This window comes from Achroia grisella, unplaced genomic scaffold, assembly GCF_030625045.1.
Source record: "Achroia grisella isolate CSIRO2021 unplaced genomic scaffold, CSIRO_AGI_Agris_v1 utg702, whole genome shotgun sequence".
In the NCBI taxonomy this organism is placed as follows: domain Eukaryota; kingdom Metazoa; phylum Arthropoda; class Insecta; order Lepidoptera; family Pyralidae; genus Achroia; species Achroia grisella.
Window position 1 is genome coordinate 3,133,207 of NW_026712999.1, and position 14,183 is coordinate 3,147,389.

At 31.0% G+C, this 14,183-nt stretch overlaps 1 protein-coding gene across 2 annotated transcripts; it reads right to left on the reverse strand.

The window, feature by feature from the left end:
- Nucleotides 1–1,225: 1,225 nt before the first annotated feature.
- On the reverse strand, nucleotides 1,226–13,428 carry LOC131850128 (uncharacterized). 2 transcript variants are annotated; one of them, XM_059200297.1, is made up of 7 exons: nucleotides 13,301–13,428; nucleotides 11,248–11,371; nucleotides 10,472–10,528; nucleotides 9,707–9,866; nucleotides 4,086–4,259; nucleotides 3,093–3,259; nucleotides 1,226–1,448 (listed from the first exon to the last, which is right to left on the reverse strand). In XM_059200297.1, the coding sequence occupies exons 2-7, from the start codon at nucleotides 11,359–11,361 to the stop codon at nucleotides 1,290–1,292; spliced, it is 831 nt and encodes a 276-aa protein (XP_059056280.1). In that variant the 5' UTR covers nucleotides 11,362–11,371; nucleotides 13,301–13,428; the 3' UTR covers nucleotides 1,226–1,289. The 2 variants fall into 2 exon arrangements, with proteins under 2 accessions (XP_059056280.1, XP_059056281.1); XM_059200298.1 differs by lacking the exon at nucleotides 13,301–13,428 and having other exon boundaries at nucleotides 11,248–11,439.
- Nucleotides 13,429–14,183: the final 755 nt, after the last annotated feature.

The window sequence follows — 14,183 nt, forward strand, 5'->3', positions numbered from 1 at the left end:
TATAAAATAGATAATAGCCGATTCTCAGATCCATTGAATATTCATATAAAATTTCATAAAATCAGTCAAGCCGTTTCAGAAGAGTATGGGAACTAACATTGTGACACGGGAATTTTATATATAAAAAATATACCTGCATCTGAAATTCCTTCTGTAATTCGGTACACTATAAAATAAATAATAACATCTGTGGACTGACGAGAGGTTGTCTCATAAATAGCAAAATTTTGAAAATTACAATTTTTCCAATAATGGGGCATTTTTGTCTGAGAACTTAACTAATTAAGTTTCTTTATAAATTCATCGGAAAAATAACTTATTTAATCTAACTTTGTTGAGACGTCTAGATAAGTATCTTAATCTCATTAAAAACGGATCGCTTGACGTTACCTAAAAGATTGTTTTCAATAATGTATACATACTAAGTATCTCACCCGACATTATCCGAATTGATTTGAATAATTGATATATTCTCTGATAGAAATTGAAACAAACCTACAATAATAAAATAAAAACACATATTCACATAATTATATAAAGTATCTAATAAGCTTTTTGTTATAAAAAATATTAATAAACGGGCAATTTTAATAGATATACAATTAGTACATCCGTAATTACCGAACTATCATTTCAACACCACAGATAACACGTACTTATATAAACAATAGCTGATCTGTGCAACTTCGTCTGCATCACAGTTATCGTTATATTACGCCCAATTTACATAATCACTTTTTAGTTTACAGCCTATATGTTATTCTGATATATAAGCAATATTACTGTAAAACTTCATCAAAATCCGTTCAATAGTTTTTGCGTAAAAGAATAAAAACATCTATCCATACTCACAAACTTTTGCATTCATAATATTAGTAGAATTTGTTGGCAGTAAGACTCCATAACTAAATTAATAGGTAGTAAAAAAGGACTTTTTTGTATAAATAAAATAGCAAACGTTGACGACTCATTTGACGTAGAATTTAATATGATTAAGTAGTAACATATATACATGAACACTATGGTAATCTAGAGTGACGCCCTAATGGTGAACGCCATGTGATTACCTGTAATTTCGCAACACCTCACAAAGCAAGCTGCTTCGTAGCTGAAATTTGTGAGACTCAGGTACCCACGAAGACCACTTTTTAGTCTACTTTAGTGAAAGAAAACAAAACCACAGATAAGAAAATATTACACAGTTAAAACGATTCTGTACAAACCATTAATATTTTATTTAATAAAACATATTCAGTTATAACAACATTGTACTTATAACAAAGAAATCATCATAATTCATCGCCTTCATCATCATCATCATTAATCGCCTGTATGTTGAACCGTGATGAAGGCTGTGCTTGTAACTCCTGAGGCTCCACCACATTTGGTATCCGGTAGCCCATCAGCGCTGCACCGTAGTTACCAAGACCAGTATCCCCGAATATAATCTAAAGACAAAAAAATACTACAAATAAGAAATAAATAATTTGAGGGAAAAGTAAGTGAGTAAATAAAAAAAGACTAATTGTTGCTGTATAAGAATTTTTATGATATTGGGGAGTGTATATTTGATGATTTTTATCTTCCTTGTATTATATAATTAATATTGTTAATATATAATTATAATTATGAATTATAAGACATTATTTTTAAATTATAATATTTATAATTTACGTGCACATAAATTGCGGTAATTAAAGAGTTGGCAATAATAATAATAAAACATCTTACTATTAACTAATTATTTTCTGCAAATAAATACAAATCAATTTGAATGTAAGACATAATAAGGTGTTTATAATTTCTTGTTAAAGTTCATACATTATGAGAGGTGTGCAAATTTCATTTATTGTAGGTATTATTCTGTTAAATAAAATCAAAAATCATTTATTCATTTACGACATTTTAGCCGCTTATAAATATCAAGTTTATTGTACTCGTATTAATATTTTTTCCCTACCGTCCAGTTCAGTATACAGATTCAATTGAATTGAATTGACAGGAAAATCAACTTAGTTTCTTTTTTTTTAAAGCCAGTTTATTTATAATGTATCCTTATATAGGTGTCTATGTCTAACATTAAATTAAAATCCCGTGCATGAACAACTATTGCCATGCACGTTTGTCATTTAAGTAATCGTTTAGCGAGTTTTGCTCAACAAATTTGATTTGACTACGTCAGTACATGTAGCTTTTAGTAGTTCTCTTGTCGGTTGATACAAAATGCTATTCATGATTCCAATAGGTACCAGCATTAAAACAAGATGATGTATGTCGCAGATGTGTCCTTTTAGGATAATCTACAAGGAACGCTGTACGCTTTCTTACAAAACCAATCTACATGAATAATGTACGAGCCTATAAAAGTCTAAACAGTCTTCGGGAACCGTTTCGAAAAACCGTTAGAACACATTTTAAGGACAGATGTGGCTAAGCCTATCCCAAAAGTTGCCACTTGAAATCTAAAAGACAATTTACATTTCACATGTAAACTGATGACCTCGGTAGTCTAGCGGTTTCTCATACCGCTTTACTTACAATTGTCGCGGGTTCGATTCCTTGTTTGTCCGCTAGACCACCGAGACCATCATAAACGTATGACATATTATTTTGTTATTCGAAAACCTGCGACCTGGTTACACTAGTGGTACTATTACCACGCTGTCCAGGCATCATTCTATTGTATGTAACATATATATGCCTAATATATGTAAGTGGGGAAAAGGGGGTCGTTAGTAATGTGGACTGATGATCTTATTGCTAGCAATGTACCATGTCAGACCTGACCTGACCTCATGCTCATCTTATCATCCTCCACTGGTGCCACGTCAGCGTAAACCGTTAGCGCGGGTGCACCATTCCATTATCATACATAAAAAAAAATATTTATGTTTGCCTAAATAGTCAGTTACCTAAATAGAAAAAAAAATTACATTGTGACTTATGCTTTTCTCTTAGTTGAGTAGTACAACGCCTATCTTATATAGAGCGTTTCCCATCAGAAAATACAAATGAACGGGCCGGGTGACATGACGTAGTATCGCCATTTCTCATTGCCTCTACTAATGACTCCCATCGTCGCTTAGTCGTACCTGTTCATCTATCAAATATCTAATATAGTAGATTTCATTAAACTTCAAGAAGCCCAGTTCGTCAGCAATCTGTTGTGTGCGACCAGTGGTAAATATTCCAGCAATTGCTGGCACGTTGGCGCTTGCTGCTAGTGGTATAGCTGCTTTAAGCATTTCCTTTGCTATGCCTAGAAATAAATAAGAACATATTTTAGATTTTGCCATTGAGGTATTAATAAAGCTGCATTTGATAAGAAATCGAAACATCAAGCGCAATATAAGAAGAAAATATCGTCTAAATTAAAAGTTATAACGTATACTTCATCACGAAAATATTCGTCTAATTCATTACTTAATCATTTTCAATCTTTACTTCCATTATTTTGACAGTATGTAATATGTATATAACACAGCACAGCATGTAGATATACAAGTAGGTAAACTAAATCATTCATCAAAGAAAACAATTGATTGATACATTAAAATACTAGAATACAATCTGGTATCTAACATATAACTAAATCAAGTGTATTACTTAATTATATCGGGCAGTAGCGAAAAGTGCAAGTGCGATGAATTCTTTAGTATATTACCTAAGTACATAATACCTCAATGGCTCTCATATACGAATTTGTGATCCTAATTTATTCGGAGATTATTATAAAAAACAAGCAAATTATAGCACAGAAGAAAAAAAATATTTAAAACGATTAAATCTTAATTTTTAATGAAGATTATAATGTAATATTATTATTAGGATATTTTAATCCGGAATTATTACAGCGATTTCTGAAAAAAAATCTGTTTGAAAAGTACCTTGTTTCAGACAAATGTAGTCCGTATATTAATATATACATATACATAATTTACAAAGTTATGAGCTACTAAAGTTAATTAAAATATGACATTCAAATTATATTTTTTAGTAACTAGTACCAGTTGCTAGTTCCTCGAGAATAGAAACAAATATCACATTTTAGAACATTAATTAAGTCGTTACTTTTTCCAACTAACCTCTATGTCTGTATCTATTTTTCAACGCCAATACGTAAATTTTGAAGTACTTCCTTACACCTAATTTTTGGAATAGACAAACTGGTTTTTCCACTTCATTGTAGAATGTCATCACAGTAGTGTACAATGGATTATGTGTCAGTTTCACGCGGCTGAATGTACGGGAAAATGCACCTTGAAATAAAAAAATATATAATAATCATAACTTCACGACTTATCCCACATGGAATGTTCATAGACATTCTCAATCGCGTAAATTATGGTATACACAACCATGATATGCCGTGATTTCGCTGAGTATATTTTAATTCAATGTAGTAGTGATAAATTTGATCTGTTAATACTACCTCCGTCACCAGAGAGTCAATCAAATATATATTGATGCGAAATCTCTCAAATTTACAACCTTTGAGGCTAACAAGGCGTAACATGCCACTAAATACTAAATTATAATTTATTAATACTCATTACTATTAAAATTTAATAACTAATACATAAAAAATAATAATTGACAGAAATAACTAATAATAGACATTAATAAATAATAATATCATAAGTTCAAACAGCTGATAACTGTATTAGATTTCTATTAATTTCATATTCAATGTTTCTAAATAACTCCGCTAAAAACAAACTATTTTCTTATTCATCTTTTCATCCTTCACTGCATATAGAATTAGCTGATTAGAGACCATCATTCCATCATCATACACGAATAATCATTCTCAATATCGGTAACAAGTTTTTTTTAATAAATTCATAACCCAGCAGCATAGTCCCACGGTAAGCAGAGCTTGTGTAATCGGTACTAGATAACTGATATAAATACTTCTTTTTTTTATAAATACATACATAGAAAACAATCAGACCGATATAAACAATCATACTCATGAATACAAATGTTTGTACAGTGCGAGGAATCGAACCCACAACCATCAGAGGTAAAGCGTGTGCTAGACCGCTAGACCAAGCCGTCATAAGTTAGTTTTATTAAGCATAAATACGTAAATTATTATACATTAACTAGATCAATCTATATTTTTAATAAGATGTCGCAAAATGGCACGTCTCGTAAAATGCTACACTTTCATTTGTCCCCTTTTATGGTTAGCTCTAATTTTACAATTTTACAACCGTAACTGTAAAAGTGGAAATGCAGAATTGTACCTTACGTTTTGTCTGTTCGTTGTTCCCCATTCGTGAGCGTCAACGTTTCCCCTAATATAGACCTATCCCTATCGACTACTTGGAATCCAATTTACGTACAAGAATATTGGCGCAAATGTAAGATATAGCGGGAAATGAAAAAAAATCAACTCCACTCTGTGTCGAATGCATAGTATGCACCTGACTTATGATTTCCTAATGAGGTCGAAAAATGTTTCGAAAAACAAAATAATGTTATTAATAATGTGTATTTACTTAGAACAAAATTTTTATTGGAAAGAGCAACACGTAAGTTTCTTGTGATGAGTCTACATTCCGAATGAGTGGTAAAATAAAAAAAATATTCTAAGTGCCTATGTTAAGTTTATTTTAATAAAGATTATTTCTACTTGATTTTCTGTTTATATATAGTCATGCAATGAATTATATTTCTGAACAACATTGATAAGGAGGTTGTCAATTTGACCGTATGTTCTTGTATATTTTACACTTGTCGTGTTATATTACTGAAAAGTTTAATCAAAATCCTTTCAATAGTTTTTCGTGAAAGAGTAACAAACATCTATCTATCCATTCATACTCAAAAACTTTAGCGTTTAACAAAAAATTAACGATCGTAAGGGTAAAATGTCCTACATAAATAAAAGAGTTTTTATTTGATGATTATATTATTATCAGCAACTCGTCCAAATCTTTTATTAAAATGTTAAATTTCAGGAAATTTATTGGAAGTCATTTATGGTCAGACGTATAGATGACTATAGACGATAATAACCTTAAATCATTGTGATCCCATCCTCTGTCCGGATGTCTACAATGAATGTAGTTCTCGAAACTAATAGTTTCATGTGGCTTTGTCAGAGTAAAGTGTATTATATTATTGTACACTAAAAGCAGTCAATATAGGAATGAAGAGAAATACTTTAAAGAAAGTGTTAAATATCAATGTGGATGCTATAAGGGCAGAGGAAAGCCGAAAAAGAGATGAATGGACTGTGTAAAAGATGATTCACAAAAAGGGAGTAAATAATGAAATGACTGCGAGTAGAAATGAATGGAAGAAAAAACAAATCATATGAGATAAGGAAAACAGATTAATCCATTTTTATGGAACTCGTAGAAACACTGGCTAACCATGGACTTTACAAACATTAAGCACAAACGGACCGGGTAGATCCAGAAATACCATACCCTCTACAATACCAATGCTATGTAATAGCACTTTAAGTATGACCGCATTTGGCATTGTAATTAGGTGTTTGGACGCCCATATTCCTTCCTCCTGTCTCTTTTATAATCATTCTCTTCCTTATCTACCCCTACTCCCTTTTCTCCCTAAAAGTTTTATATGTGATAGTAATTACCGCTGCACCTGCAACACCAGGTGAATTACAGATGTAATATATATTTTTATTATTCTAATAGCATAATCTGTTATTGTATTCACCCTAAATTTAAATTATTGCAATTGGTAATCGTATTTAAAAATATAGCAGTTTCTTGGTAGTTGTTATCGATTGAAATTACAATTGATTTAAGTTATCATATATTTGTAACAGCCTTATGAATAAAGGACATTAACATTTTATATTTGTTTATTTAAATCCTACAAATATATGCCAGAAGTAAGTACTTCTGTCCTTTAAAACTTTATAAGCTCCAACAATACCATCGTATATTGTATTGAAATTGGTAAATTAGAATTTTTCCGCGGATTGTATTGTGTTAAATTGAAATTTGTCAATTTGATTGCGAGCGTTGCGGACAATTTTATTACCCTTGCCTTATACACAGCGGAATTATTCGTCAAGGGTAGCCAATTGAAATATCCAATTTGATTGCTATAAAATGCTTTAATTTAGTATAATTTATGAGTCAGTTTCTGACCCATAAACAAACTTTGTTGACTTTCATTCCGTAAGATAATTAATTTGTTAAATATTTCAGATCTTCGGTGTGATAACTCTGCCTTTGTATAGTGAAATTTATGTATGTGTTTTACGTTAATTCTGTACAATAGAATTACGGGAAATACAATTAAATAAGTACCAAAACAATTAAAATTACGTACATTTTCTCTTTGATAAATGAACTCCAGAGTAATTAATAATTTAATATGTTTATTTTATAAAAATAATAATTTTAATTGTGAAAAAAAATTTATAATGTTAAAAAGAATGTGAGTAGTCTTTATTTATTTTAGTATAACTCACTTCTGTGATATTACAGACAAAAACCTAACCTTGTTTCAAGGGAGTGCGCGCCAACCAACCTATCCTAAATAATATTTTAAAAATCCTGAGTTTTAAAATGTATTGCTAGTGTTTCTATTTTTATTATGTATGTTTGTGAGCAACAGAAGAAAAATAATCGGAGCAAAATAACGTAGTTTTAGTAACTCCTAACCTTCCACTCTTACATTTTACTTGAATTTTCCCCAACATACCTCTGATTATAATTATAATAATCAATACTAGTAAATATTATATCACTATACAAAGTCAATAATCCAGACTGATATTGTAAATGCAAAAGTATATGTGTTAGTTACCTTTTAATTACTAATCAGCTGAGTAGATCTTAACACAATTTAACGTGAAGATAGATTGTATCACATAGACGGACACGAAGCTTTAATTCATAAGTACTTAAGTAAAATTAGTGGACCAATTCAATATTTTAGTTTTAGTAATAGAAATATTTCACAGAAATTATCCACGCTTATCATTCTCTCGTTCTATTCTCAACTCGCACCAACGCCGAAATCCTACAGCTGAATCGGAATTCTTTTTACGGATGCAGTAAAAATTTAGGCTCAAAGCATTCAAGGAATCTGCCCCCTAATGTTACGGCCATCGATACAGGCCGAAATCGAGTTTATTTCGAATCGATACGCAAATAGATTCCGAATAGTGATTCGAAGGAAGCCCGCCTTTGTGAATGTATCGCATCAATATTATGACTGTAGACATTTTATTATTGTTCGCTTTTTATGACATTATTTCTTTCGAACTAACCGATTCCCACGACTGCATCTGTATAGAGTTACGACTTCCAGTAGCCTATATTATTATTATGAGATGTTATGTAAATAAGTGTATCTACAGGTACGTACGTAATTGGTCATTATCGGCTTTTTCCTTATCGTATTTATTTAGGGTCGGGATAATGTGTTTTCTTTTCCATTCGTCCCTGTTGGCAGTCATCTCGTTATTTACTCCCTTTTTTACCACATCATCGTTCATACAGTCCATCTATCTCTTTTATGCCTTCCTCTACCCTTATACCCATCCACATTCATATGTAACACCTTAAAATATTATCTTCATTCCTACGCATTTACATACGTACTTACGTAATAGATTATGTTATCTGTGGTAATAGGTACATGTACTTATTTACAGACTGACCAGGCAGCCGGATAGGCAGACTAATAAGGAGCTCTTAAATAATATTATCATGGTACATCTCGTTTATGTAATGTAAAGAATTGTAAACAACCGTAACAAAATCTTTAAACATGTACTCATAAATATTACATACATAAATAACCAGGAAAAAATATTTTTACTTATACAGCGATTGAACCCACTTTATGCGAAAACAATGCAGTTTTAAATTATTAACAATCACAACATTATCAATATATCTAATCTCGTACTCTACTTATTGGTGATGACGTCGTGGCCTAGTGGATTATAATTGCTACTTAGATCAAATCATCAAGTTCAAATCTTGCTATTACCAAAAACAATTGTGTCAATTTATATTTTTGACTAACTCCAATACTAATAACAAACAAAACTAGTCCAAGAGACAACAATGCACTCCGCGCTATATTTGATTCAAATATACCAAACAAAAATTTGAAATATCAAGTGTTATTGCTCGTCACTATAACGACAGTTAAAAATATATCTGATTACCCCATGTGAGATCAGAGTAAGAATAGAATAGAATAGAAAATCATTTATTCAAATAAACTTACATTGAAGCACTTTTGAATAGTCATTACATTGTTTAATCTACCACTCATTCGGGAAGCTGTCTCATTACAAGAAGAACGAGCAAAAACTTGCGTGTTGCTCTTTTAAATAATTTTATTATTACTTTACATTTTTAAGTTTAAGTGTGTGAATACAAACCGCCAATTAGCACTAATTCAATTAAATACTCAAATAGAAAAAATATTGAATATATAACCAACTGGTTATACAATTAATAAGAGGAAATCAGTCATAGAGAGAGAGAGAGAGAGAGTCGTGAAGGTTATATTACATATTCTTATTGTTGATACTAGCTCAGTTGAAAAGAATAAAAACTGAATTTCTTTTCAGTTCTTCTTGACTCAAAAGCACTCCAAACTGACGGTAGATTTTGAAATATTATAAGTCTATAATAAACCTACATGAATAAACATATTTTATTTTAATCTTATTGCTTTGAACACTTACTCTTTTCCTGTATCCTCATTATAAGTACGCCTACTAGTTTCTCTGTTCCCTCTTTAACAGCAGCCATGGAAACTTTATCCTTCATCCATATACGAAGGTTGTGTACGAATTCATCAGTACCTTCCTGGTCTTCAGCAATTTTGACAGATCTATACGTGATCTGAAAGAGTTTTAGTTAGATAGTTGAGTATAGTAATTGTTTAGCAAGAAAGGATTATAATATCCCCGGAAATTCCAGCGCCATCTAGTCCCATAGTAAACAGAGCTTGTATTACAGATTAGAGAAATAATATAAATATGTACCTAATACATTGATTCGATCCCAGCACCACATTAACTTATTTATAAATATGTCTATTAGTCTGGGTGTTTTTATATATACCATCTATTTACAAAAAAGATAGTAGGTATTTAAATATTCCTTTCAGTTGTTCAATACCCATAGTATAATTCTGGTTATTTAAGGACTAGATGACGAAGTGTGAATTGTCCAAAGTTATTGATTGATTAATGGATTATCAGAATGATATATATGATGTGATATCGATTTTTAATATACTTTCATCTTTAGAAAGGCACATTATTTGAGGGTTAGAGATTGGTGTATATTATTTGTTTAAGAATTAAAAATACCTGTATACTAATTACAGTGTTTATAATATTGTGCGTATTTTTTTTCATTACATGGTTGAAAGTAAAACAGTTACGACTTCCAAATTGAATTCTAATTCACATGTTCTAATAAAACACTTAGATGTTACAAACCTCTTCAGGCAAGTAATGCTTCTTCAACAACCTTACAGCATCTTCATACCTCTTATCCTGCAAGTAGAGTCCGACCAAAACTAGATATTAAAGCCGAAACTGAAATTGTATGTCTATCTTTATTGAAATTTCAGCTAAAATCGTAACTTTATTTTAAGATTTATCTCTTGGTCCATCTGGAACTAAGCGGTAATCTTCACATGCTCAAAATACATGATTCCCGTGTTATTATTGAGACTCGAGACTCTTAAGTATAGAAAGAAAGGGTATTAGCTCTAATTCGGACTAGAAGTCCCATTATTAATAATGTACTCAGTTAGGTTGACTTTAACGCAATGGCTCAGAAACCATTGTGGCTAGTAAATTCGTTACTATGGGATAACTGGCCTGACTTTTCTCATCCTATTACACTCCACTGGTAGCCCGCCAAATTCTAGACCATTCTATATTCATTAATTTAAAAACAACTCATGCGTTATTATCCAGAGTAATAAGCTCTTATGCCTTCATTTACTGAAAATGTAAAATAAATATGAAAAAAAAATATTTCATAAACGTATATGCGATACTGTTCAAATAATTCTGTAATACACAATTTATCTTTTTCTCAACATTCTTTTAATAATTAATTATTTCTTTTATTGAAGAACGAAAGAAACAACAATTAATATATCTCGATAGTTATAAAAACAATTTTAAATTAAACCAAAACTCGAAAATTTGCTATGAAACTAGCGATACCTTCATTTTCGGCTGTAACTTTGGTCGGACAGTACCTGTAAATCTTCGAACCTAATACCACACGGCACACGACCCCATATCGACGGTGCTTTGATTCTCTCTTCTAAAAGTTTCATTTTCTCTACTTCTGCTTCGGCGCTTGTCGCCATTTTGATTCACCTATTTAGAATGATTAATGTATTTATTTCACATTAAAAACAAATTGGAAATATTTTGGAAATTTTTGGTTATATATATATATATATATATTGCTCTGACAATATAAATATGTCAGAATAATATGCCAGTGTCATTTTACAAATTTTTGATACAGGTATAATGTTTTTGTCTGTGATATTTAAAAGTACATAATAAATAAAATTATATTAGAAATTATTACGGAACTATTCTCGAATGCTACGCTGAAAATGTAGTCGACCGATTTTGTAAATTAACAGTTACTGGCAGCCTACATTTCATAAAACAAGAAAAAACATTGTAATTATAAAAACTATTATAAATAAGTAATATATGTTGAAAACTGAAAACGACTTTATATTTTGTCTCGTCGTCGGTATAAAAATATTTATATAATAAATATATAAACTGTAAAGTACGATTTCCAACAAGCTACATCGTTATTACAGGTATCCAAAAATCCAACTAGCAATTACTATGTTATCTTTGGAAACCATCGTGATTAATTTTCCAGTATGAGCTAATTAATCTGACTTCATTCTCATCCTAACATCTTGCAAGGCAAGGCACGTAAGGCACTAAGTGGTAAGGCACGTGCACGATTCCATATTCATGACTTAAAAAAAATTATACCAAATTCTTAGTCCGTTGACCTTTATTATATTTTGTAAACATTTAGACCCGTGTCGACCGTTTTATTGGTTACAATTTGACTTTGTAATGTAGAATAAATTCTAAGAAATCATTGAAACAGTTTTCACCAGAAATTATTTCGGACTGAGCCGTAAATTAATATTTATATATAAAGGAACGTAAATTCAATTCATGTTTATTCAGATGGCGTTTATATTTAAATATTGTATATACTTTGTGTATTTTTTAATTATCTACTCATTTAATATTTCTGTGGAATTGAGTATTCTTAGCGGTGTTGTTAGTCGATGTTCAGATCTAAACATACTTACTTCTAATATACTTGATTTTCGTAGGATGGCAACAGATTATTTAGGTAGAAAATAAAATGAAGATTGTTTTCCTTGTAATTACTGAGTACATACATACATGCATGTAATCTTCTTAAAGGCATATTGGAAAACTGTAAAGTTCGCATAGTATGATGTAAATGAATAAATATATATATGTAGTGTGTACGTATAACCATATTTTTATTAAATGACTGGAATAACAAGCTCGGTGTCTACCCACCTTATTATTAGTGGTAACCGTCGTCTATACAAATACATGAGCCTCAGATACCACACCCCCCTCCGATCGATCTCCCGTCCAATTCAAACGGGGATCGAAATTACGACAGCCTAAGCCGAGGTTCGAACCCCTAGCGATGTTCGCAGCCTAAAGTCATATCCGTCAGGAGTTGGCCTTCAACAGTTCCATAAGTCCTTCCGCGGGTTTAGAGTACCATCTACTCTCGCCCCGTTCATCGCCGATCGTTCAAGATGTAAAAGACAGATACGGCCAACAGCAAAGAATAGTTGTTAAAAAAAATATCTCATCACTATTTCGCACTACCTAGAACAATACTGGATTAAGTAAAAAATACAAAAAAGAAAATCTAATTTCATAAATTTCTTTTTTTTTCATAAAAGTGCGATATGCTTACCCTTAGTACCACCCATGCTATCTATTCTGATAGTCTGGAATATTATGTCTACGTAACATGTAATATAGTCATCTCACTTTGTCACTTATTTCGGTCACTAAGTAAATTGTTTATTAGTTGTTTCGGTTTAAACACTGAGATATTGTAGTGTAATTGTACAATACGCTGGTACTAACCTGCGTATTGTACACCTTAGACTACAAGAAACCTCCCTTGTAGCCTAAGGTGTCACATAACGACAAATATATATTATGTACAAATTACGTACTATTTATATTGATAATACTTACCAGTTTCCATCGGGTGGATCAGCTGGTCTACCATTTTAATTACATGAAACGTATATAATTTTTTTATTTACTATTTCTATAATATACATTGAAAGTCCTGAACGTAAATATAGCAATCAATTAACTTACACTGAAAACATTAAAAAAGTTCACAAACATTCACATTTAGTAATTTTAATATTTAACAAGAGTAAAGCGTTCAAATATTATAATGTCAAAAAGTCTTACCGCAAAATCAATTTCCTCAACAAAAGACTGAAAAAAAACAAAATAGACCGTCGAATACCGGCTGGCACGGGAAACTGGCAAAGTTGGCAACATATAAAAAAGTAAAAGAAAGTAAATCGATAGTTTACCGTAAAGACATCAAAGTTTGCACGATACCCACCGAAATGAGGTAAATGGAAAAATAAACGATTGTTGAAACATAGGAAATTGAATTGGGTTCCTTATGTATTTATAGAATTAATTTATTTTTGTAATAACCTTTTTTGTAATAAGGTTGTAAAATACAGTTTTTATTCCGCTAAAGTCATATATATCATAATCAATATTACAATCGACGGCCTCGCTGGTCTAGCGGTCTAGCACACCGTTTTACTTCCGATGATGGCGGGTTCAATTTCTCGCACGGTTCGAACATTTGTATTCATGAGTATAATTGTATCGGTCTAGGTGTTTTCTATGTATAATATCTATGTATTTACGAAAAAATATATATCTTTGCAGCACAAGCTTTAGTTAGCTTAACTTGGGTCTAGATAGCTCTGTGTGAATTGTCCGTAGTTATTATTGTTATTAAAAATATACAGTTATTATATTATTTCAAAACTCCAAATTGCATTGTTAAACTATATTCCTAATATACTGCTTTAGTTATGAA

Excerpts from the sequence above, each read along its gene's own strand:
- LOC131850128 (XM_059200297.1), bottom strand. The coding sequence starts at position 11,361 with ATGGCGACAAGCGCCGAAGCAGAAGTAGAGAAAATGAAACTTTTAGAA. Across the intron at positions 10,529-11,247 it reads TTAGGTTCGAAGATTTACAG|GATAAGAGGTATGAAGATGC; the intron begins GTACTGTCCGAC and ends CTCTACTTGCAG. Across the intron at positions 9,867-10,471 it reads AGCATTACTTGCCTGAAGAG|ATCACGTATAGATCTGTCAA; the intron begins GTTTGTAACATC and ends AAACTCTTTCAG.